Raw genomic sequence first — 27,072 nt, 5'->3', positions numbered from 1 at the left:
CCTGTTCAAAGGAAACTCATTGAGCGTCTGTTACGCGTAACTTTGGACCGGTCCCAGCTGGACCGGTCCGGTTCTACACCCGGCGGTCCAAAGCCGGGCGGAACCCGCCGATCGCAGAAACAGCGGACGAAGGAGCGGGCTAGGCGGCTTTTGAGCATTTCGTTGGAGGGAATTTTTGAATGAAGAGGGTGTTTATGTAATTTGTATCTTTCCTTTTGCTTTAATTAGAGAGTTAAGAGAGAATTAGGGATTATCTTGAATTTGAATTCTCTTTTGAGATCTAGGGTTTGTGTGCTTGGGCTCTTGGCTTCGCCGGAGAACTTTGGAGAGTTGTTCTTCCTCTCGGATTGAAGAACAAATTGTATCTTTGCTATTTTCATTGTCTACTAGTAAAATACAAGTGTTTTCTCCTCATCTCCTGCAGTTTTCCTCTATATTTCTACTGTTTTTGGCTGATTTCCTGCTGTGGACAGCAGTTCGCTTTGAGATTGGTTGCTAAAGTGATTAGGGAATACTTGAAATCAAGTATTTCCTATCATGGTGCTCTGTCTGATTATGCCTTCCTCCAAAATTTTCCGTATCAGCTTCTTAATTTCATCATTATGAATCTGAGAGTATCGGTAAGGCTTGACGCTTATTGGTGATACCCCCTCCTTCAAAGTGATAGCGTGCTCCTACTCCGTCTGTGGTGGCAATCCTTATAGTGGCTGAAAAACCTCAGTGAAATGCTGGGTAAGCGGCTGTACAAAGGAGGAATGTCTCCCCCTTCCTTCAATCTGCTCCTAGGGCTGCAAACGAACCGAGCTGAGCCGAGTATGTGAGTGTTCATGTTTGTGTTCATTTAATATAAGCTTGTTCATGTTTGTTCGAGCTTTAGCATTTGCGTTCATGTTTGGTTCATTTAAATTAAGGAGTGTTCATGTTTGGTTCATGTTCATTTCATGTTCGTTCGTTTAGTGTTTATCGAGCTTGTTCGCAAACATATTTAACTAATTTTTTTAACTATCAAACAAACCCGTTCATAAGCATATCTATGAACAAACACATTTATAATAAAAGCAATTGTCTATATAACAAAAAGGTAATGATTATTTATATTTATTAATTATATATTCAAATATTAATTATTTTCATCGAGCTTATTCACGAGTTCAAAATCGAACACAAATCAAGCTTTTATCGAGCTTAATGTCGAGCTTGTTCACGAACTTCAAATGATGTTGTTCGCGAACATAAATAAGCCGAACGCATTAGTGTTCAAGTTTTTTTATTTAAGAATCGAGTATTTAAAATATTGTTCAAGTTCGTTTGTTTAGTTAATTAAACGATCTCAAACGAGCTTTAATCAAACCGAACAACGAGTAGCTTGTCGAACGTTTGGTTCGCTTGCAGCCCTATCTGCTCCCCTCTAAGCTATGCAGCTCCACCAGAAAATCCTCCTCCCATCTTCTATAGGGTTCTCACCATGATTTTGAGAGACTCCATGGATTCGAATAACCCTACATCTCCCTTGATCACCACCCTTCTTCCCAGTGCTCCCCAATTGACCTTGGTATCCCCGAAGATCTATAGTCATTTCATCTCTAGGATGACATTCGTGCTCCCTAGCTCCAATGGAAGAAAGCCTTCCCTCACTTGAACCCCCTGTATGGTCAGAATCACTCCCCTACACACTCTTCTTCACGTCTCCACCTTTTAAGTGCCCATCATCACTCCATAGCATCATGTATCCACCAATTTAACCCCAATTGGTCAACAACCTGTTTATAAATGAAGTTATGGGTAGCCCCACTGTCTATCAACACCACCACCTCCCCCTGTTAGCTTTTCTCTTCACCTTCATGGTGGGATTTGGAGTGAATCCCAGCACTGAGTTCAAGGAGACCTCCTCCACGTCTAAATGTAGATCTTCCTCCTTTACCAAAGACTCCCTTTCCCCTCTCTCCTCAACTTCCTCATCATTACAGACGGTGAGAACCTGAAGAGTTTGGTCCTTACACCTATGCCTCGGAGTATGCCTCTCATCATATCGGAAGCATAATCCTTTTGTCCTCTTCTCCGGAGCTCCCTCTCGGTTAGCTTCTTGAAGTTTCCCCCTCCTACAGGCTTCTCCTTTGGGATCTCCAGAGGAACACCCAGTGGTGGCTCCTTGGGTGTCAAAAATGGGGTGGTCATACTGACGGCCTCCTGAACTGCTGCCTCTGGAATACCTCTCCAAATTCTTATGGTCCACTAGTTGTGCTATCTCCATAGCCTCTCCCAAATCATAAGGCCTCATTACTCTAGCTGTTGCCCTAATTTCTAGTTTAAGTCCTTTCTTATAATTATCCTCTAATACAGTCTCGGCCAGCCGGTCCAGTTCACTAGCCATGTACTCAAACTTTTCCCGGTACTCTACCACTGATCATTCTTATGTCAAAGAGAAAAATTGCTCCTCCCTTCCTAGTTCGAAAACGTTCTAGCAAGCAATCCTTGAACTCTCTCCAGCTCTGTATTGGTCGCCTCATATCTCTCAATTGGTACCATGTTAATGCTTTCCCCTCCAAACACAGGTCAGCTGTCATCAATCTCTTCTCCTCCGTCTACCCTTTGACGGTGAAATACCTCTTCACCTTGTAGATTCGCCTATGTGCATCCTCTTCCTCAAAAAGAGGCATCTTCAGCTTCCTTACCCTCAAATCTCCTCTGTTTCCCCTGGGTCGTCCATAAATTTTCATTCTCCAAGTGGGTGGTCCTCCTTAAATATCCCAATCATCCCTTCCACGGCCGTATCCAAACCTATCTTCAAGTTCCCTCCTCCTTTCAAAGTCAGCACCCTTCCGATCATGATTAGCTCCTCTCCTTTCAAAATTTGCCTTTTGCTCATACCCAACATTGTCATGCCTCTCCCCATCCCTTATACCTATCCCATCCCTATGAATAGGCTCTTGAGGAGGTCTTCTTTCTTTTCACTCTAAGATCTCCACATCGTGATCATCCCTCTGACTGCCAAAATTTGTATTTCCTCTTGCTGACACTCTTGCCGTCGATGCCGACATTTGGTTGTGAAAATCCAACACCTTCTTCACCATCTCTTCTAGGTTGGAGAACTTATCCTCCATGGAGAAAATTCTGTCCTCCACTGTTGCTTTGATTTGGCTCATCTCTCATCCAAGGCATCAACCTTCTTGGCTGCCATAGATATCCGAATCTTGGCCAAACAGCGAAAAACAATAATTCTGGCTTTAAACAGCAAAAAGCTGCACTTTAGAGGGGGAAACTCCGCAGAGATTGACAAGGAAAGGCCTCAATTTAGCTCAGGATGCTGTTCTGATACCAATTTGAAAGAAAGTGCTTGTAGAATCTTCCACACAAACCATGAGAAGATCAAAGACGGATAAAAAATATAAAATTTTGTAATTGATGTAATAGGGAAGAAAACAACAAGATACAATGGTTTAACAATACTACTTGAAGCATACAATACTCAACAAAAATATCCAAAAAAAAACATTCCCACCGCCTTCTCCCTTCACCATGGGGGGGGGGGGGAAAAGCCCCGGGGGGGGGGGGGGGGAACTAAGCTTCCGCCTGGTGTAAAAAACAGTTAATAAATTCATAAATAAGTGATATTATATATAAATACATTATTTGACATGAAATACTATGTTTATATATAGAATAAGTCCAAAAAATTATTATATTTTTATATGATCCGGTTTTCTACAAATCCAATTTTTAATTCTGAGCAAACTAATTTGAGGATTGGATCACAGTCCAACTGGATCCAATGATATTCTCACACCCATGATATTAGTTTTGAATGCTGGAAGTTGAGTTATCCCTCCTTGACCTCCATGTTTACTTTGTGTAAAGCCACTGAATCTTATTTATTTGACATGCAATTTTCAGATGCGATGGGCACAGAGAGCACAGAAAGGATTCGAGATTGCAAAGAAGACTAAGCACTGGTTCTTGGGAAGACCTGGTATGGTACTCGCCATTGTCATGTTAATCCTAGCCTTCATTCTCCACCAACTGGGCTACATTGGTCGCTAAAATAGAGTGAGTTGACCTATAATGAAGATAAATTTAGTTCATTTATAATGGTTTTCTAAACTATGAAAGAAAATAGCTCTAAGTGACAAATTATCTTCATATATGTTTATAAACCGGTGAAACGTTTAACACATCATGGTAGTCTGCCCTTTTGAATATCATGTCAGTACAGTCATTTGCTTCATAGGTCGGTGAGGTTGTACTCAAAAGCATTCTTTTTGTTAACAAATTGTGTTGTATAATGTGATACGAAATAAAATCATTGTTCTCATCGTACAGATGGGTAACTTATTTTGCAACTTTGATTTAGTTAGTGCAGTCTGTTGTATGTTCTTTGTATAAATTTAATTTCAAAATAATTTTGTAATTATATATTAAAAATCTGTTAATTCTATTAAAAGTTAAAATTGAAAGACATTATAGAGCAAGGAAACACAAGCAGGGTTTTTTGGTTGGTTTAGGGTTTAGTGATATTCAGGCGTATGTGTCATAATTTTCTTAAAAAATTTTGGAATAGAAAATAATTTTTAAGTAAAATTGTAATTTTGTTTATTAGTTAGAATTCTTTTTTGACATATCGAAATAATATAAGAATATTTTTTTTAACAATGTAAGAGTATAGTTTATAAAATATGTTATTATTTTTTTGGAAGTTAAATTGTATGTATTTTTGGTACTTATGAAAGGTATTAAAAATGAAATTTTTTTTAATGATTTATAGGTATGAATTTCAGATGAATATATAATCTGAATTTCTTAAACACGATATATGATACATTCAAAGTACTGGACTAAAAAGGAAATATTGCTGCCGAATGTGACCAACTTTATATTGTTGAAGCACAATGCACAACCTAATTTGGTGAATATTGCTATTAAATGCAAGAATGTTATAATCTTTTATCTCATTTATGTGAATGACTTGCGTTTGGCAAAGCAAATGTGCACATCATCTGTTATTTGGGGGAAAAACATTTTGAGATTTTGCAGCTTTCACTGATTTCAGAATTTCAACTCTTTTTTCATCTTTGTTAGAGATAAATTGCTCATGTTTGCCTTGGGCATTACACTCTTTGCTTTAAAGGTCAATATGATGGACTGCTCGTCTATATGAATAATTTCATTACATAGCTTGGTGGCTGGATATGAAGTTTTCTTTCTTTCATTGGTTGATTACAATTTATCAAAATCACCATATAGAACTACTTGCTCTGGTAATTTAGATTTGTGATGCTTTATCAAAAAGAACTACTCTATGATCTCAAATTCTTACATCACAATAGTAAGGAGAATAAATTGCACACTGTACCCTAGTCCAATACCACTCTTCCAAATTAGAAGTGTGGTTTGGGCCTTTACTCTCTTCATACCATGAGCTTCATTTGTAATGCTAAAATGATTGGTAGATTTTATTATTTGCACTCACTCTTTGCCAATTGAAATGACTTTGTTAGAAAGTATTAGAAATGATATTTCTTTATTAAATTTAGATAAGAATTTGACTCTTAATAGGACACAATGGAGATAAATGATTCATGTAGCCGACTCCACAATGGGATAAAGGTTTGTTGTTGTTGTACTCACTCTTTGCCAATTGATTTTTCAACTTTTATGGATCTATTTGGGCTCTTGTCAGCAAAGCTGCTTATTTTTAGAAACCTCTTCACTATGTTAATAGCAAAATTAGAAATTGGATGTATTTTTATGTTGCCAAGAATTGCTTACCTTCTCAATTCTAGAATCCTTGGAAACATGGAAAGTCTAATGGATTTAATAGGCTCGAATGCTTTGGCTTTAGCTTTCTTCAGCGAGCTTCGTAAGGCCATTGTCAAAGATACATTTATAATGGCTGTTGAGATTTACCTTTTGCTTCTTCTCCGATGGAGTCGGTATGTGTTCTTGCTATTCAATATGCGCCCATTTCAACATCCCAACAATGCCAATATGGCTTGACTTTAGTCATTTTTCTTCTAAGAAAGCTTATCTTAAGGTTTTTTAGCATATGTCTAACACAAGTTGGCATAAACTTTTATGGTTCAAAGGAAATGGCATCATGTTTGCTATCTTTTATTGAAAATTTTGGCTTGATTGGTTAACTACTAAAGATATTTGGGTTATTAAAGGGATGGAGGTAGAAACTAGATGTGTTCTCTGCTCTACTCACAAGAAATCACATACACATTTATTTTTCGAACATTCTATTGCAATTTTGATTCTTCACAACAGCATCTCTAGAGCTCGATTTTCCACTTGAATGTTTTTTTTATTCAGGAGCTTCATTATCTGCTAGCAGTACAAATTATTGCTTACTATATTTGAATTGAAAGGAATATGTCCATATATTTTTTCAGAATGTCCAAAAATCTCTAAGAATATTAAGGTTTCTGTCACCCATGAAAGTAGAGAATGGTCATATAAGGTTGATATTCCTTCTGAAATCAAGAATTAGTTGGATTTGGATCATTTGATTATTCATGATGTTACTGCACCATTGCACTTTTATTGATCTAGCTCACTTGCTGTGAGTTTGATGGCTTGCATGTAGTTTTTCATGTTGTTGGGCCATGTCCTTATGCTTTGCAGTGGCTGCAGTTTTTAGTTTACTATTTTGAAGTTTAATACCTATAGGCCATTTTGCATTGTGGACAATTCCTATCTGTTTGTATTGAGTTTTGCATTTGCATTATCTTGCTAGTTTGCCTTTGTTTTAGGCTTCATTTGAACAGCTTAGACTACTACTTTTTTCTTGCTTTTAATGGATTTTTTTAACTAAAAAGCAGGTTTACAAAGCATTAAAAAAGTTATCCCAAACAAAGCCTTAATCTGCTATGGATAGAGCCTATGATGTATTCTTCCCCATTCTCTGAACTATTTTTTGATTTCTTTTGGAGGACTTCTACTTGGTTTATTTTTAGATTTTGTTTGTGACGGTTTCTTACTGCTTCTTAAAACAATTTTTTAGTAATTTTTTTTTTAATTTTTATGCTAGAAAACTACTTTAACAAGCAGTAAGAAAACCGTCCCAAACAAAGCCTTAGCTAGCTTCTTTAGTTTTGAAGACCTTTTCTTGTTACAACATGAGCTCATTGTATTTTATATTACTTAAAACTTCTTTTTGAATGATATTGGTTGGGCATGGCCCTAAACTTTCTAAAAAAAAAAAAAGCTATATCTTGTTGTGATCCATTTGGATATGGGCTTTGGTCGCCAATTCAATGATTCAAATTCTAATGGAAGTATATATCCCCTTCTCAAATCTTAATGGTATATTACTATGATGATAGTACATTCTTCTTGCTCCAATTGGGAGTATAAGAAACAACAAGCCTATGCCTCGATCACTATTTATATTTTTTTTATTATTTTGGGAGATTTATATGTATAACATTCAAAAGTCACTCGGCTATATATGTAATATTTAAATTTCACTCTTTATAAAATACAAAACTTGTTTTAATTTTTATTTATAGACAAAACCATCAATGATAAAGGGCCATTAGATCATGTTGAGCTTGGAACCATTGTGAACAAATGAAAAAGGGTTAGGAAGTAACAACAAAGAAGTGTTGGATTGGCACGAGAAAGTTATGATAGAATCTCAAGAGGAAGGGGGTTGGTAAGTGATCTTACTAAAAAGGGTCGTGATAAGATGAGGCTAGGGAAGGAGTTTGTTGGGATCGGTGACATGTGAGGTGGTGAATGGTGATGGTGCCGGCAACGGCGATGTATAAATAGAATGGAGAAGGAAAGGCGAGGAGAGTGATATTTTTTTATGTTATTTGAATATTTAGGTGTTATGTGACTAAATATTAAGCTTAGATATTAAATATGTAAATAGGTGAGTTTTAAGTGATATGTTGATAAATAACAAGTTCAATGAGGTATGATGGAGAAGAGGGGTGTGCAATAAGACCTCATTGGTAAAAGGAATCAACAAGACCAATGGTTCATAAAGGAGATAGGGGTATGCGATGGAAGGTTGCTTGGGGAAGGCATCTCAAGCTCGAACAAAACTAATCTTGTGTGAAGGAGAAGATGATTCATATCAAGCGCGACAATAATGTTCATAATTGATTCAAAAAACAAGGTTCAAATAAAGTCATATGTTTAAATCGCTTAGAGGCTTCGTTTGGGATGACTTTCTTAATGTTTTAAGCAGCAGTAAGAAAGTCGTCCCAAACGAAGTCTAATTTAAAGAATGAAACAGAGTTCAAATGGATATTTAGATTTCATTTGGGACGACTTTTTTATTATTTTTTAAAGCTATTTTTTAGTACAAAATTAATTTTTTTTTATATTAGAAAGCTGATTGAAGAAGCGGTAAGAAAGCCGCCCCAAACGAAGCCTTAAACCAAAGTTCGAACCATGGTTTGAACAAAAGTTTGAATTTGAGTTTGAACTACTTCAAATTAATTTAGAATGAGTATAATATCATCCAAATAATTTTTAAGAATATACTTTAATTGCATGTATTATGAGATAGATATAATCAATTTTCCTATACTAAAGTGAGGACCCAGCTTTAATTACTCTTTTAAAAAAGTTCCTATTAACAACTATGTTGAATATATTGAATTACTATATACTATATTGATTTAGATAAAACTTACAACAGATTTAAAAAAAAAAAACTGTTAATAAATGTTTTGATAGAAAATTAATAAACAAAAAGCTATTTTATATTAAAATTAATACCATTAAAAATATAAAATAAAATTGAAAACAAGCCTCCCTAAACAAAAGGCTTAAGGGGCTGTTTGGTTGCTTGAAAAGAAAATGAAGTGTAAAGTAAATGCAATGTAAAATAAATGTAGTACTTTTCAAATACTTAGTAGTTTAGGAAAACCCACGCTATTGTTATATGAAATACAGAACTAATATTGTGTGAAGGAGAAGATGGGTCATATCAAGCGCGACAATAATGTTCAAAACTGATTATAAAAACAAGGTTCAAATAAAATCATATGTTTGAATCGCTTAGAGGCTTCGTTTGGGATGGCTTTATTAATGTTTTAAGAAGTAATAAGAAAGTCGTCCCAAACTAAGCCTACTTTAATATTTATCTGAAATCTTCTTCCGCTGAGAAAGGACATGAGATCAGCTGCATCCAATGTAGAACAGCACACAGCGATAACAAAATTAAGACATCAAAGAGATTCTTTTGAATGATCATTGATAAAGGGTGTAAGTGAGTCGAGCTCACTCGTGAGCCGGCTCACGTTCGACTTGACTTGATAAATAGCTCATGAGTATAATTTGATAAAAACATATAGTTTTTATTATTATTATTATATTAAGTTATTCTTGATTATATTTTTTTTATTTTTCACAATTTTTTATCATTTTATTATAACAATTGCTCGAATTATAATTGTTTTCTCATTCATGCTAAACGAGCAGGCATGTGAGTCGGCTCGAACTCGTAAAATAAAGCTCGAGCTCAATGTCCAATTTGATTAATTAATCAAGCTAAAAGTTCAATCTCAAGTCAGGGTGACTCGAGTTCAGCTCACAGTAGTTTACAACCTATCTTTGATTATAATAATGATCGTTTCGTGTTTTCACCAACTCAGCTAATATCCTGTTTGTTAGAAAGGATATTATAAATTCTGCTAGGTATGTAGCTCACTTTGGTTTCTTAGATGAGAGCTTTGATTATCAACCAAGATGTTTTGGATTTTAATCTCGCGTATTTGATGTATGAATTTGTCGTAATTGGCCTAAATATTAAAAAAATGCTAGTATCATTTTATTTTCATTAAATTAAATATTACACAAACATGAACACTCACATACTCGGCTCGGCTCGGTTCGTTTGCAGCCCTACCTTCCTCTGTTAAATTCTGCTTCTCTGAAGAATCGATAGAGAAAGAGAGAGACATGGAGAGCTCCGGACGTGCGGGAGTAATGGCGGTGGTGGTTGTCTCAAGCAGCGTGGGTCTCGTCGCCTTCCAAATTCACAAACGCCTCGTTTCCGATTTCATGAAGAAAGTTCAATTGGAGCCCGGTGAGGACTCGTCTCTCTCTCTAGGATTTTGTGTCTTCCTCCTCGTTTTGTCACTCTGATTTTATGAAGAAAGTTGAATTGGAGCCCTGTAAGGACTCAACTCTCTCTTTCCCCCTCTCTCTCTAGGATTTTGTCTCTGGCTCTCGTCGCCCTCCAAATCTACAAACGCCTCGTTTCTGATTTCATGAAGAAATTCCAATTGGAGCCCTGTAAGCACCCATCTCTAACTATCTTCTCCCTCCCCTTCTCTAGAACTTTGTGTCTTCCTGCTCTGTTTGTTTCTCTGATTTCATGAAGATAGCAGAAATTGGAATTGGAGATTTGGAGCCCTTTACAGACCAATCTCTCTCTCTCTCTCTCTCTCTCTCTCTCTCTCTCTCTCTCTCGGATTTTGTCTTCGTGCTCTGTTTGTTTCTCTTATGTCTATCACAATCCTATTTTATTTCGTCCTCCTAGCCCTTCTCATGCGGAGCTTATAATATTCCTTAGGTTATTTTATTTAGTTATTACAAGTTCTCTAGAATATTTTAGGATTCTCTAGGTTTTTCTTGCTTTGGCATTATATATAGAGAATGTGTAAGAGGAGAAAGGCATTGAATGAAATATTAGCCTTTGAAGCCTTTGAGCTCTTCTTCTTCTTCTCCCTGGATTGGGAAAGCCCAAATCCTTCTTGCAGGTATCATCTTCCGACGATCCACTACATCAGTTGGTATCAGAGCCCGGAGCTTGTGAAGATCGATGGACTGCGGAAGAAGGTCGGCTGTCGACGACGATCGAAGCCGCAAAACAAGATTGGCGGTCGACGACGATCGACACCAAGGAAGGTGGGCTGTCGACGATGCTCGAAGCCGGATCGCCTTCTATCAAGCTCAATCGAAGAAGTCACTCGATCAGGTAGATAGAAACCTTGATCGGATTCGCGAAACCCTTCGGTCAATAAGGAGGATGAGAATGTCATTGGCAACCATACCGAGCCATTCTTCTTCTTCGATCCTCTCGTCCGCTTCACGCAGATGCCATCCGTTCCGCCATACTCCCACGATCGCGGATGATTACGCTCCGCTCGAACTCCCGCTCAATTGGCGTGATCCGCCGCCGGAATACCCACTGCTCGAGCTTCCGCTCCGGTGGCACGAACCACCTCCGCTCAAGCACGCCAAATCCCGTTCAGATCTGCTCGCACGCCCAATGTTCTGCGTGGGAGTTTATTCCGATTTCATTTCCGATGAAACAACCGCCACTACCACCGCTCAAGCCAAACCCGCTGGCCTCCAAAACTCCCAACCCCGACGATCTATCGCCACTCTGACATCTCTGACAGCAGCCGACCAGACTCCCGCACATCCAACCTCCGATTCGCCGTCCCGACATGTGCAGGAGCTCGATCTATCACGACCAGATCCCAGTCTCGTTGCCTGCTCCGACTCTGTCGGGATGGAGCTTCAGCTAGAGATTTGCCGTCTTCCTGCATTGCCTGCGGACGGCAACAAGGCAGAGCGGGTTCCGGACTCTGCCATGGATGGAAATCATTCACTCATCCCGCACGCCTACCCACATCCTGACCCGACATCGTTCGACGATGACGGCTCCACTCCGCAAACCCCGGTCCAGACACATCCTACTATCGCTGACGGAATCCTACTATCGCTGAAGGAGGAGAAGCTGGTGGAATGGTCCGAGCCCTACTTGAGTAACAGCCGGAGGATGCATTGCATCATGGATCCTGATGCGGATCATGGAGTTGGAGAAATAAATCTGAACTTGCTACAAAACCCCATCAAACAGGAGAGAAGGCAGAAGAACCGTTGTTTAGATTATTCAGGCTTTGAAGAGACGAGGAGAATCAACCAGTTGGCTTTCTCCTACGAAGAGCCGGTTATTCCCTTGGAGATGTTCGACGATGTACTACTCTGTTAACTGTGAAAGGTTTCCTCAAGACGTGAGGGCAATTTGAGAAAAGGTGTACACAGAAGCGGGAAAGGATTCAAAAAATTCCATCCCCAATGAGTCAGGTGTTAGTCGGAAGTCTCGCTGGAAGAAACAACTGAAAGAGGAGGTTGTGGATTTCAACAGTTTTCTTCTCCACTGTGCACATACCATGGACAACGACGACAACCTTAGAGGCTACGAGTTTCTGAAACAAATCCAGCAGCATTCGTCTCCTCATGACAATGCCTCTCTGAGGCTCGCACACTACTTTGCCAATAGTCTTTAGGCCCGTCTTGCCGGAACCGGGAGGGAGGTACATCTGAAACAAATCAGTATCCTTAATGCTAGATATGCGTGGATAGCTACAGATTGGCTCTCGTCAGTCTTGGATTATTCCGGAAGTGCTGATCCTGTAACCATGAGTTTAATACAAGGGGCCATCGTTCTTCATCCTCATACACCAGATTCAAATATCAAACAAAATTTTTTGTCGAGATGAAATAAATTGCTTCAGAAAGGATATGTAAGTTCAAGCTTAAACTCTTATGGGTTGTATGCATATGACACTGTCTGGCTAGTTGCCTATGCTAAGTTTCTTAATGAAGGGGGTATTGTATCTTTTTCTCATAATCCAAGGTTGAGTAATGTGAATGGAAGCTCATTAAGCGCAATCCTTCATGCTTGTGCCATATTGAAAGTCCTCGGAGATGGATTACTGGTTCAGGGATGCGCCATTCATCATGGCTTCACGCCATTTGTCTATGTTTACAATGGTTTAGTGAACATGCATGCTAAATGTGGTGACATCAAAAGTGCCAGCAAAGTGTTTGATGAAATGAAAGCAAAGGAGTTTGGAGTTGTATTTGCATATGTTGGAGCTCGTCCACCAAATCAGCTTTGCCTAGTAGGTTTTGTACTAGAAAAGCATCAGAAGTTGGTTTTGAGAATGACTTGCACAGGATTTTATTAGCTTTAACACTAAAATGGGTAGCATTTATTGATTTCTTGCTTGCTTTGCGAGACAAATATGCTGTTGCTTCTACCCATGGAGGTATGCAAAATAGTGGAAGGCCAAAGCAACTAATACAGCTAATGAATGAGATCGTGGACATACATCGAAGATGTAAAATCTTCGATCCAGGAGGATGGCACATCTCGACAGAGTCAAGCTCTTTTGATGCAAAGGGAGAATGATGCGGAGCATTTTTAGCTTATAATATTCCTTAGGTTATTTTATTTAGTTATTACAAGTTCTCTAGAATATTCTAGGATTCTCTAGGTTTTTCTTGCTTTGGCATTATATATAGAGAATGTGTAAGAGGAGAAAGACATTGAATGAAATATTAGCCTTTGAAGCCTTTGAGCTCTTCTTCTTCTTCTCCCTGGATTGGGAAAACCCAAATCCTTCTTGCAGGTATCATCTTCCGACGATCCACTACATCACCTTCCTCTTTCTTCCATTCTTTCAATCAACTTTATATGGGGTCTTCGAATTAACTAGAGCAAACTAACCTTCTCTCTCTTGGATTTTGAATTCTTATAGGAAAAAAAGTTCTGCAGTTCTTTTTTATTTCAAAATCTTGATTACTTTTCTCATTTGTTGTACTCATCCACAGTTTAATCGGGATATCCTCAGCCAAATTTGAATCTCAAACCCATTCCATTGTATTCATCTCAATATAAATTTTCTTCAGAAATTGTTGTTCGTTGAGAAATCTAAGTCCTTTGATTCTGTCGCGGCGCTTGAGCCGATCGTTAGCGCGCCGACCAGTAGTTGGGGCTTCAGCCCCTAGGGGTGTCAATTTCGGGTCACGGGTCGGGTTGAACCCGAAACTGACCCGGCACTATTCGGGTCAACCCGAACCCGACCCGTTTTTAAAAACGGGTCAGTTTTCCTGACCCGAACCCGACCCGCTTCTGGTCCGGCTCAACCCGACACGACCCGAATGACCCGTTTCCAACAAGAAAATGGCTAATTTTTGGGTCAAAAACGGGTCAATCTCCTCTTTTCGGGTCAATCTCGGGTTGCCGGGTCAAAATCGGGTTTTCGGGTCAAATCGGGTTACTTTCGGGTCAGAGGGTTAACCTGGCCCGATTTTTGAAACGGGTCGAAATGCTGAACCCGAACCCGACACGTTTCGGGTTAGGGTTGACCCTAACCCGAAATTTTCGGGTCGGGTTCGGGTCGAGTTTTCGGGTTGTGTCAAATATTGACACCCCTATCAGCCCCCAGGGGCACGTGATATGCGATGCATTCGTGTCGGTCATCTAGATCATTGCTAGGGAGGCCCTGAAATACGAAAAATTATTCCGTCAGGTTACCTGACGTAGAGCAACATCAGGTAACTTATAATATGTCGCCACGTGCGCTTACTTTTTACCGCGCGGCCGACGACCCGACTCGAACCTAATCTGGTATTACTATATTTGCGTATTGCTCGGTATTGCTAGGTATTACTCGGTATTACTTGGCAATAACGAGAAATACCTCTATGTGAAGACCAATACCGAGCAATACCGAGTTCTTTTAGAGCAATACCGAGTAATACCTAAAAGAACTCGGTATTGAACTCGGTATTGCTCGGTATTGAATATTTTTCGCTTTTTGTCGAGCAAAATCGACCAATACCTAGCAATACCGAGCTACACAAACTCCCGGGTCCGTTCCGGGTCGGGCCGTCGGGCCGCGCGGTAAAGAGTAAGTGACCTGACGACATATTATAGGCTACCTGATGTAATTTTTCCTGAAATACAATTCCGAATGGACGATAGGTTGATTCCTTTAAAGACGACTTAACTTCGCGATGAGACATTGTAGGTGGTAAAGTGGCATTTGCTGTCACGATCCATTGAGATCCTGCCCTTTGTCGCCACAGATTCGTCCCCAAAAAAAAACTCCTTTGATTATGTTCCCTTCTTCCTTTACGTGTGTCTTCCTTTCTCAGACCATTTTCACTCAAGAAAATATTCAGTTTCGTAGTTAGCAAGTTTGATTTCGCCTTAACGGTCAAATTTGGCTTTTTGTTTAAAATTCTAGCCGTTATTAGAGAAATTTCGTCTCATTGTTCTCCATTGCTCTGTTCTTAATCTATTTTTTCTTCTTCTTAATTTCTCATTTTCTTGAATTGGTAGGTGGAGTAAATGGCAGCAAACCGAAGAAGAAAGTGAGGTTCGCCGCGGGCGTCGTCGATCCGTCCACTGACAACAAGGAGTACCGGAAGAGAGGATCTGGCCGTCAAACGAACCATGAATGCAGGAGATCTCATTGATGACAAATAGGTTTTAAATTTAAAAATTTGTGAGTTAATATCTGAAGTATGCTTTAAGATTAGGGATGCATAAGTGATTAGTACCATATAAATCTCAAAATAAATCTAAAAATTTTTTGAACACTTTTTGTTCAATACATTCTGACACATTTTTTAGTATTTAACTTAAGTAAGATTTAGGTTGGCCTATAAATTCAAATTTAATGCACACACCCAATTCACTTTCGGTAAGTGTGGGCTAGGGTGTGCGGCTCGTTGGTAGACGTAAACATTTTCCTCCGGTGAGCCTGCATTCGAAGTTCCTAATGTTCCCCAAAAAAAACTTTCTGAGTCTTTGTCTTATAGGTGCTAATGGACCATTTTAAGAAATAAACTTTAATCATCAAATGATTAACCTTTTTAGTAGGGGTGTTAAATTTTGACACGTCCCAAAACCTGATCTGAACCTGACTTGGAAAAATCCGGGTTCGGATTGACCCGGTTAGCAAACGGATCGAGTTCGGGTTCAAATATCTGACCTGATTTGAGTTTCGGGGCGGGTTCAGGTTGACCCGGAAACTCGGAAATGACCCAAAAATGGTTTTGCCCGAGTCTGTTGCCCGCCCTGCCCACGAAATGATCTGTTGCTCGACATGTCGAGTCGCACTCACTCAGTCACATCACGCATCTTTTCGCCTCCTTTAATTGAGGTCATCGCCGCTCTTCGTAAGTCATGTAGCTGAGGCGCCGCTGCAGTCGATCGTCCCTAGTCCACCAGTTCATCTGACGTGTCCAACACTCCGTCAATCGCAATGTCGCATCTCGATTCTAGCTTGTCGGCGTCACTGACCTTGCACAGCCTCTCATCCAAGTTTGTCTTGACCATCCGCCGACTGCCGGCTTGCCATTCACGTTCTTCTTCGGCTTCCATAGTTCGGTCTGCCAACAACCATTCACGAGGTTCTTATTCCAGTTCCGCCTTCGTGTCGGGTCGGGCTGACCCGAACCCGACCCGCGTCAGTTTCAAGTTTAAAAAGCTGACTAGAAACCTAAATCGGGTTGGGTCAAAAACAACCAGGTCAAAATTGAATTTGACCCGAACACGACCCGTTGACATGAATTGACACCCTTACTTTTTAGCAAAAAAAATTCACATACTTGTAAGGGAAAGCAACGTAGAGCTATCTGCTTCAAGTCGCTCTTTATAAGGGAAAACATGAATTGACTCCAATGATAAAAGTGCCTTCATTTATGATGGAAATTCCTCTCTATTTACTTCATGTTCTTTTGAACTTTCACCTTCTTATAAAGGACAAAAACCTGATTTAGAAAATAGGAAAAAAGTTATCTCAAATGAAACCTTAATCATTTGATGAAGATTTTTTAGTTTATGAAATGCTAGTAAAATCATAGAGCTTCTCAATCTAGACCATCCTTCTCTTTCATTTTTCTCTATTTTTTAGCTATTCTTTTTTGTAAGATTTTAATATTATCTACATAAATTATACTAAATGATTCATTATTATTATTTTTATTTCTTATTTTATCATTAATAATTATTTAAATCACAATGATTTTTTCACTTTTATAATAAACTAGCTGGTTCAAACTCGTAGAATAAAACTCGAGCTCGAGCTCGAACTTAACTAATTAATCTAGCTCAAGCTTAAGCCAATAATGACTCAATTTTGACTCGACCCATTTACACTTGTTGCGTCCTGGAATATTCGCGTTGCATCGATATTCGCGCCCGATTAAGATAATTTTTTGAGGACGTATCAACACTCCTATAGCAAAGCCTAATATTTTTCCTTCTTTCTTTATTGTAATTAAACTTGGACTTCATTCCTCAAAGCCTAATATTTTTCCTTCTTTCTTTATTTTTCTCATCCTTAAATATTTTATCTATTTATCTTTAACATTTTGAATTTCACAACTTATTTCATTTTTTTTTAATATATGCAATTGCTATGCAATAATTTTAGTTTTTGATACATATATAATGTTGTGTCAAATGCATATATGAATAATTTATTTTTAATATGAAAACAAAAAAGTATCATACTTTTAATGTCTAAATTCAAGATAATTAAAATAGTTTTCCCAATATGTATATATAAATCTATTAAGAGGTTCAAATTTCTTAGAAAGATCAATCAAAATAAGAAAATAGAGAGGAATACTTTTATTGATCTATTCAATCAAAGTTTTTTAAGTTTGAATTTTGTTGCGGGCTAGAATATATGTAGTAGTAAAGTGAGTATTTATCATCTTAACGTTGTATGAATATCTAGCCCACAAGCATAAAATATATAACTCCAAGGTTTTTAACGTGGAAATCATGTAAAAGGAAAAACAATCACAAGGCCTAGCCCAGTTCAAATGATTCCACTGGTATTTGAATGAATTGCAAAGCTTGATCTGTCATGTAATTTGAAGACGATGAAATTACAATAAAAGAAAGAGTTAGGTGGAAGTCTGACGTCGGTCGGTAGCAGACGGAAGTCTGTCATCGATCTGTGGCGGGCGGAAGTTCGGCGGCGGTCGGTAGCCGTCTATAAGTGCGGCAATGGTCGGTGGTCACGCAGAAGTCCTGTGACGGTTGGTGGCCGGGCAGAAGTCCGGCGACGGTTGGTGGCCAGACGGAAGTTCGGTGATGGTTGGTTGTCAGGAAAAGTCCAACAATGGTCATTGGTTGGGCGGTAGTCCAATAATGACTGATGGCCGAGCAGAAGTCCGGCAACGGCTGGTGTTCTGATGATGGCCTGATAGTGATCGAGGAGGAGCTTGGTGGACAGAATTAATTTTGGAAGCTTCTAATTCAAATTTTTATCGAAATTTGTGCCCGATCAAAATAATTTTTTGATGATATATCAAATTTAAATATAATTTCTAATTTGGCAGCATACCATTCATCACTTAATAAGTATATTTGAGTTTCTTTTCCATTTTCTCTTTTCACACTTCTTCATTTTCTTGGTTTGTCCTTCCTTTGTCTTTCCTCTCCTCTTCTGTCCAATTTCTTTGCAAATGATTGTTTTTTTAAGTCATGCTATTTTCTTAAGAAAAGAGTTGGGGATTTTTGTACATAACACTTAAAATTATTTTAATAATATATTTAACATCCAAATTTATGTATTTACTAAAAGAACACTCAAAATTTTGAATAACATTGGAAATTATTTTTATATCAACTTAAAAAAATTATTTTTTTCTACAAAATTTTTATAATAACATTTACAAAAAAACTAAACCTATCCTAAACAAACTCTTAATCTTACATTTGCATATTCTACCCCAACTTTTTTCAAATTACAAATACTATGGTAAAATTTTCAACCAAATTGATTAAATTTCAATTAGAAAATTTTTACTAAAATTTTTCAAATAAGATTTCCTTAAAATTATTTAGAATTTATTAGTTTATCTTCCTCTATTTTTTGACCTTTTTGGATGGTTATAGTTTTTATATTTAATAAAAAATTAAATATTATTAACTATTTATGCCCCAAATCTGAATATAATTTAAAAGCATCTTATTGTGGCTTTCGTGTTAGTGGTTATTATTATGTAGTGGGATGCAATTTTATAATAATCAAATGAACAAGCCAATAGCTAAATTTACAAAGGTCAACAAGCACCTTATAATAATCAAATATAAATTTGTTTATGTTATCTATATGTCAAAAGATGTTGTAATGTTAGTTCAACATTTTCTTATGAATCATGTTGTTTAATGTATATCATTTAGCGCCGTCTAAAATATGATTTTTTTTATGAGTATGAAAATCTTTTGTCAAATAAACTGAAAGGGAATATAAAAAATATTCCAACCTGTCACTTCGTCTGACACCATTTTGACTCCTTCCCCTATATATTTGTCTAGTCTATATTGATGCTCCTAACATTAGTATAAACAGCCTCATGAGCCTGACCAAAGATGAGTCCTTAGCTCTTTGCGCCACACCCCTCTATCATGATTTGCAAGTGCTGTTAGGCTCTATGAATGACATCATCTATCAGGTTGCATAAGAACGTGGAGGATATGTTTGGAGGGATTATAAAAGGAGAGACATTCATAAATGTGAAACATTCGAACTAGCAAAGAGTTGACAAGAAGGGCGAAAAACATTCAGGAATATTTAGGATGTTAAACATTTGATCATATAACGAGAGAGAAGAAGAGGAACTAGAGAGAAGCTGAAATGACCACTACTACCTTAATTGAACTACTTGTAAATGACCTAATTTGATCTAGTCAGAATTACTGATTCATATCATGTCTCTAAATTTTAAGTAAATTTTTAGAATTATTTTTGTGTAGGCTTTAATTTCCCAAGGATCAGCTATTTGAATTTGAAAGAAAATTTGTTAAGTGGAAATTCCTCCTTAAAGTTGATGCTACATCTTTCTGTTAGAAGTTTTATGGTGTTGGGATCAAGTGTTATAATGTTGAACTCTCTATTTTGATGCATGAAACTTCTCCTTGAGAGTGTTGCAGTGCTACGGAAGATAGTGTTGTGACACAAGAAGTATAAATATTAAAAACCACTTCTCAATTTCATTTTTCTCATTTTAAGGTAGCCGGATAGAGAGTGGGAGGGAGAGAACTCTATGGAAAGAAAGTTAGATTTGAAGATTATATAGTCAATTTGGTCCCGACGAGGCAGTTGAGAATGTTGTCTAGCTCTAAAGGGCTGTTTGGTTGCCTGCAAATGGAGAATAAAGTATTCCAAACACAGGAATTTCAAAAGTATTGACGTTTGTTTGAATTAAAATAAATTCAGTATAAAAATTTGGTGTATTTGGAATGCACTATCTAGTTCATTTTTGGTGTATTTGAACCTTCGATTTGGCAAGTTCCAAATACAACAAAATTCATTGCAAGTATCACTGCCCATGTCACTAAGCCCTGCCACCATCCATTGTTGTCGATCGTCTCAGGGCAACACCGATCACCATTACCAGCTGTCACTGTCAGATCCACATCGCTAGCCAAACCTCCATCAATGTCGACCACTGACTACTATATATATTTTTGCACTTTACATTGTATTCATTTTCCTTCAACCCAAACGAAAAATAAAAAAATAAAAATATTCTAATACATTTCCTTTCACACTCATCCAAACAACTCAAGAGTATTCCTTTTACACTGCATTCTTTTTTTAGACAACCAAACAACCCCTAAATAGGATGTTTTTGTTACGTACCCTACTTTAGTTTTTTATTTGGATAGTTCGTGTGAGTGTTTTAGTGATTTAGCTAGCTAAATTTTATACAAACTCAAGTATATGAAGATATGGAATTTGTTCACCATGCAACTTTTAGTATATTATAGAGTAGAATGTTTTGGTCATGTTATCATAAAAGTTTCACATTTCACTCAATATTTCCAACTACATGAAATTTTAAGTATATTGGTGAGTATATTGACACTAACAAAAGAGGTTATAGAATAATAAAAGCTTCAAAATGACATTGTGAATGTTATTTGTGAAGGGTTTTATGATTTCTAAATGTTGAATATGTATACAAGTATTTCATAAAAATACTATTGTATTTGTTGTACATGTGAAATTTTGTATAATTTGTATTATGTCATATTTTGTTCATACATGTTAAAAATATGTATATTTATATGCTCATGTAACTAAAATATATTCAATCGTAGAGATTTATGTGGTGATACTTAGAAATAAATGTGCCATGATGGCTAGAAATAAAGATTTTGATTATATATATAGACATGTGATGTAAGGGTATTGATGATTTTATTCTTGTATTTTATATATATGTCCAATACAAGAATAAAATCATCAATATCAGTTGCTTACATCACATGTCTATATATATAATCAAAATCTTTATTTCTAGCCATCATGGTACATTTATTTCTAAGTATCACCACATAAATATCTACGATTGCATATATTTTAGTTACATTAGCATATAAATAGATCTTTCAACTAGAAATTTCTTCCAATTAGATCTTTAGCATCACCTAGTATGCATCTAACATGATATGACATATTCGATATAAGAGTTGTGTCACTTTGGGTCATGACAGAAGCTAGGTGCAAGAGAGAAGAAGATCACTCATCTCATCCATTTTGGAGAGAAATCCTTTTTTGCTTAAATGATAAGAACATCCCTCTCCTATCATGACAATGACCCATATTTGATTAGTGATACACTTCCCATTGAAAGCATAATGGACGTATGTCAATGAGAGCAAATCACTATAAAGTCTTTGGTGTCTATATTATCTTTTAAAATAGTAATTCCTCTCTCCCCCTTATTATATATATATACACACACGAACCATTGACAAATGTGATCACCATTGTGACCTTAGCTCAACAAGTTTTATCCATTAACTCATTTCTTTTGAATTTATTTCAATAGTGGCGATGCATAAACAAATAATAGAGTGAAGGAGTTTTCATTTTAAAATCATCCCTATCTACTTTTTTTTTTTTTTTTTTTTTTTTTTTCATCCCTATCTACTAGCCTTCACTTACTTCTCATAAATGAGATCAATTATTATATATGAGAATATTTATAACTATAGAGATAGATAGTTTATCATTGGACAAATTTTTAAAGAAAATCGTTTAATAATTAATTAGGCAAAAAAAATTATAAGTGATGCTAGTCATTAGCATAGATAACGACTGGTTTTGGTGAGCAAGCGCCCAGCCTATCTGGCACCCATTTTCCATTTCGTTGGTTATGTATCAGTTATGTGGATTGAGTATGTGACTTGGGTCATCATACTATGGCCGGATTGGTGACCTAAATTAACGACTGACACTAGTCAGTCGTCAGCTCTCATCACAACTACATATATTAAAATATCATTTATAATATATATTAAAATTTATTGATATAAATATATATTTAAATTTAGATATATTTAAAAAATAAAAAACAAAAATATTATTTATAAAAAATTAAAAAATGAAAATAAAAAAATATAGTTGTTAGTTTGGCTAATGACTAGTTCTTTACTTTTTTATATAATATATATCGCCTACTGACTATGATCCTTCAGACCTTCGTAGCCAGATAACGGTCCTCCTGACCTTTGTTGCTAGATTATGATCTTTCTGGCATTTGTCGCCCACCGACTATGGTCCATCTGACCTCTATTGCCTGATAATGGTCTTTCCCAACCTGCTGACTACGGTCCTTCTAACCACCATCACCTGACTACGATATTTATGACCTCCATCACCTGCCGACCAAACAAACATGTTAATACAGATTCTTCCAACTCCCACCATGTAATGCACTCTACATTATGTATATTTGCAACATCAAGCCAAGGCATTTCCCCCAAAGAAGGGTCTCATTTATAATTGATTGCAAACCCTAGTGAATTCATTCAAATGGGCCAAGCCCTGTGTTTATTCACCCTTTTTAAGGGTTTCCATGTAAAAATTTTTGTCTCTTATGAACGCTACACCCTTTTCTTTTATCTAATTGGGTATTGGATCTTCGTACAAAGCTAAGACGTTAAACTTTATATTGCTCTATCACTGCGAATATTTCAGGACACAACAATTAAAAATGATATTTTCTTTTTTAAAATAAATGATACTACTATAAAAAATTATAAAAAGTCTAAAATAAACCTGCATATATATATATATATATATGTGTGTGTGTGTGTGTGTGTGTGTGTGTGTGTGTGTGTGTATATATATATGTGTGTGTGTGTGTGTTTGTGTGTTCAGCTTCGCAAATTGTGATGAGAGCTAATGACTGACCAGTCACACGAAAAGGTTACGACTTACTGTCATTCGGTAATGACTTTCTTACCGACCAAACTTGATGGGCGTCGACCCAACCTGGAGACTCACCAACTCGACCCAAGTCACATACCCAATCCACATAACCAGACAAATGGGCTCTAAAGTAAGCTGGGCACCAGCTCACCAAGGCTAGTCGTTACTTATGCTAACGAATGGCATCAATCATAATGTTTTTTAATTTTGATTTATTTTTTTTCTCATCGACGTATTAGTAAATTTGAAGTTAGAGACGCTTTAAAGAAAATGAAGTGTGAAAAAGCTATTTAACCTGATGATATTCCAATAGAGGTTTGGAAATGCTTAGAAGATGAAGGAATTTATTGCCTTACTAAACTTGTTAATACTATTTTTAGGACTAAAAAGATGTCAAATGAATGGATAATAAGTGTTAATTCATATTTTTAAGAATAAAGGTGATGAAAAAGATTGTGTGAATTATAGAGGAATTAAGTTAATGTGTCAGACTTTAAAACTATGGGAGCGAGTTATTGAGCTAGGTTGCAGCGTGATACTAATGTTTATTAAAATCAATTTGGATTCATGCTGGATATGTCTACTATGGAAGCCATACATTTATTGAGAGATTTGATGGAAAATATAGAGAGAATAAGGAGGATCTACATATGATATTTATTGATTTAGAGAAAGCATATGATAAAGTTTTAAGAGAAGTGCTATGGAGAGTTCTTGAAAAGAAAGGAGTTAATAATGATTATATTCAAATCATTAAAGATATGTATGCAGGAGCTATTACATGTGCTTAAATACAAGGTGGCTTGACCAAGTATTTTCCTATTTCGGTTGGATTATATCAAAGATCAGCCTTAAGTCCATATCTTTTTGCTTTAGTCATGGATGTTCTCACTAGACATTTGTAAGAGGACATACCTTGGTATATTCTTTTTGTTGATGATATTCTTTTTGCTAATAAGACTAGAGAGGGAGTTGAAGGTAAACTTGAATTATGTAGGTCAACCTTAGAGACTAAAGGTTTTTGCTTGAGTGTATCTAAAAGTGAATATATGGAGAGTAATTTTAGTAGTAATAGACCTAGTGATGAGATTGTGACTTTGGGCTATCAAGTCATTAATAAGACTACACGTTTTAGATATCTTGGATCTATTGCTCAGAGTGATGGTGAAATAGATGGGGTATTATCATCAGAGTTCAAGTTGGATTGTAGAAGTGGAGGAATGCATCGAGCTTATTGTGTGATAGAAAAGTCCCGCTTAAACTTAAGGGAAAATTCTATAAGATGGTGGTGAGACCTGCAATGGTTTATGGTGTTGAATGTTGGCCATTAAAAGAGAAGCATAATACTAAGTTAAGTGTTGCAGAGATGAGGATGCTCAGGTGGATGAGTGGCTTTACCCTTAGAGATAGAATACGAAACGAGCATATATGTGAAAAAGTTGGAGTAGTGCTAGTGGAAGATAAGATTAGAGAGAGCCTCCTTAGATGGTTTGGTCACATAAAATAGCGTCCTTCCGATGAACCGATTAGGAAAATAGATGTATTAGATTTGACTTATGTTAAGAAAGGTAGAGGTAAACCTAAAAAGATTTGGTTAAAAAATATCAGAAATAATCTTTCTTTATTAGATTTAGATGAGAATTTAATTTTTAATATGACACAATAAATACAATAGAAAAAAAAGATTAATGTAGCTGACCCCACGTTGGCTTGATGTTATTGTTATTGTTTGTTTGTTTAATTTATTGTCAAATAATCTTTCTAAAAATTTGTGCCTTTATCATTATCATTATAAAATTGCGTGAAAAATTGCACATATAAAAAAGTTTATAAAAATTTGTGCCTTAAAAAATATTCTCACTTCCAACCTTTACTCAGCAAAATTATTGCTCTACTTGAAAGTTGGAAAGTAAAGAACTCTTTTATAGGTAGAGTCCAATTTCTTAAATTCACCATTGCAAATAATATTGCTTATTGGATCAGAGGGTCCATTATACCAAAAGCTTGTCGCTCTTTAATTTCTAAATTGCACTCTCGATTTCTTTATCATAGTAACATTTTGGAGAAGAAATTACACTTAATAGCTTGGAAGCAGACTACCAAACCAAAATGTTTTGGTGGTTTGGGTATTCCTTCTTTGGACTCTCTTTATCATGGGATAAACTGCTCTTTTATCTACCATTTATTTAAATTCAAATCCTTATGGAGTATGTGGTTTCGGGCGAAATATGTCTCGCCTTGGAAACCTCCTCCTACCAATGCCTCCAAATTCGGAAAATCTCTTTATGCCTGTGCTTATAGTATTAAAAGTTTTTTCTCCCTTTTGGTTTCACCTGATTGTAATTTTTCTATTCTCTGGGATCCTTTGCTCAATGGTTATTCAGTTCACTCTGTCATGGCTGACCAAAATTTATCATCCCAAAATTTTGTGAAGGATTTTATCTCTAACAACCAATGGGCTCTTCCTGATACAATCCCGTTTGACTTATCTGCTACTATCAAAGTGATCCCTATTTTGCGGGAATCGGGCATTCTTTGGAAGGGGTCTTCTCAACCCGCCTTCAGAAATTTCACCTCTCAATATATGCTCATTTGGAGGAGGTTCATTAGTTTAATTATATTTGGTTTAAAAAGCATTCTCTCAGGTATGCTTGCTATTCTTGGATGACAATTATTGGTAAATTGAAAACGGCTGATTTGCTTATTAAAAGGGGAATTCGGGTTAATCCGACTTGCTCTTTTTGCAATAATTCCCCTAAATGCCATAACCATTTGTTCTTTGAATGTGATTTCTCACATACGGTTCTCTCGGCGACTCTTCCTATGCTTAATCATTTTTACCTAAGACCCAATCTCGCACAGGTCTTTGAATTTTTTGATAACTACCAACAGTTCAATGTTCTGGAAAAAAAAATTTGTTTCCTTACGATTAGCTGCATTATTTATCATCTTTGGAGGGAGAGAAACAATCGTCGTTTCTCTAAGATTTGGGCTAATCCGAACACTATTAGACATGGTGTCAATTTTGCTATTCGCTGCAAGGTGAAGACATGGAAAGCTTATGAATTGATTTATCAATGTTTATGCAATCATTCATTATCGGGTATTATTTTATTGGTCGCCGAAGCAGTTTTTGGGTGGTTTTGTCAGGCGATGTTGTGCATGGCTGATCATCCCATTATTTTGGTGGATGCTCCTTGTGGCAACCATTATTTTTTGCTGAATGGACAATATTTTGTGTTTGATGTGGCTCTGTGATGGCCATTGTGTCTTTCGATAATTTCGGGTTGGTTGTTGCTTTTTGGCCTTTTGACAACTAGAGCTGCCTATGCTTTTCAAGCTGTCTATTCTGATTATCTGATGTTGTTGATCTAGCTTGTAGCCGGAGTCGGATTCTTATTTTTGATTTCTCATCTTTTCCTTTTGGCAGCTGGATGGTTTTCTTCTTCTCTGTCAATGTTTTATTCTAGGGATTTTTACATACATAACACTTAAAACATTTCAAAATACATATTTAACACTCAAAGTGTTATATTTACTAATATACCACTCAAATAACATTTCTATACTTTGAAATACCACTCCGTTAACGGAGAGTTAAAACCCTGTCCGAGGCGAGTTAAAACCCTGTCCGAGGCGAGCATTGATTTCGTTCTTCATTTCGGGCGAGCACTGAGCAGCTTCTTCCCCCTTTTAGCCATAGCGAGCTCCAACGATTTCGTTCGCGCTGTGCATTGTCTTTCGCAGCGAAAGCCGTCGCCTTCACCATTGATTTCGTACTGTTCGATCACTTCGCAGGAGCTCGGCAAGGTATGCATCGTCTTCCCCGTCTAAAACCTTGCCTGGGATTTTAGGGTTCTATTTTTTTTAAAATTCATCTAGGTCGATAAGGAAGGTATTTTTTACCCTGCATCATCTTTTTCTCATCAGTTTTTTTTTTTTTTTTCCGCAAGGTTCTCATTTCTCTGTTTCGGCAAGGATATGCATCGTCTTCATTTTCATTTTGTCGGATGAGCTTGTATTCATTTTCATTTTTTTGGTCAGAAGAGCTTGTCTT

General features: G+C 36.8%; 1 protein-coding gene and 1 long non-coding RNA gene across 2 annotated transcripts in view; both read left to right on the top strand.

Annotated features, from left to right (window-relative positions):
• The window catches only part of LOC110092640 (outer envelope protein 61), a 50,428-nt gene extending 46,091 nt beyond the window's left edge, over positions 1-4,337 (top strand). The window contains exon 11 of the mRNA XM_020817283.2: positions 3,892-4,337. Within this exon, the coding sequence (XP_020672942.1) occupies positions 3,892-4,038 (147 nt within the window). The 3' untranslated portion in view covers positions 4,039-4,337. The remainder of the gene's footprint in view (positions 1-3,891) is intronic.
• Positions 4,338-9,870: 5,533 nt separating this feature from the next.
• LOC114579499 lies at positions 9,871-15,245 on the top strand. The gene is made up of 3 exons (XR_003700524.1): positions 9,871-10,045; positions 10,172-10,254; positions 15,107-15,245. It is a non-coding gene; the product is annotated as an uncharacterized LOC114579499 (long non-coding RNA).
• Positions 15,246-27,072: the final 11,827 nt, after the last annotated feature.

This window comes from Dendrobium catenatum, unplaced genomic scaffold, assembly GCF_001605985.2.
Source record: "Dendrobium catenatum unplaced genomic scaffold, ASM160598v2 fragScaff_scaffold_432, whole genome shotgun sequence".
In the NCBI taxonomy this organism is placed as follows: domain Eukaryota; kingdom Viridiplantae; phylum Streptophyta; class Magnoliopsida; order Asparagales; family Orchidaceae; genus Dendrobium; species Dendrobium catenatum.
This window is presented reverse-complemented; position numbering and strand designations above follow the sequence as displayed.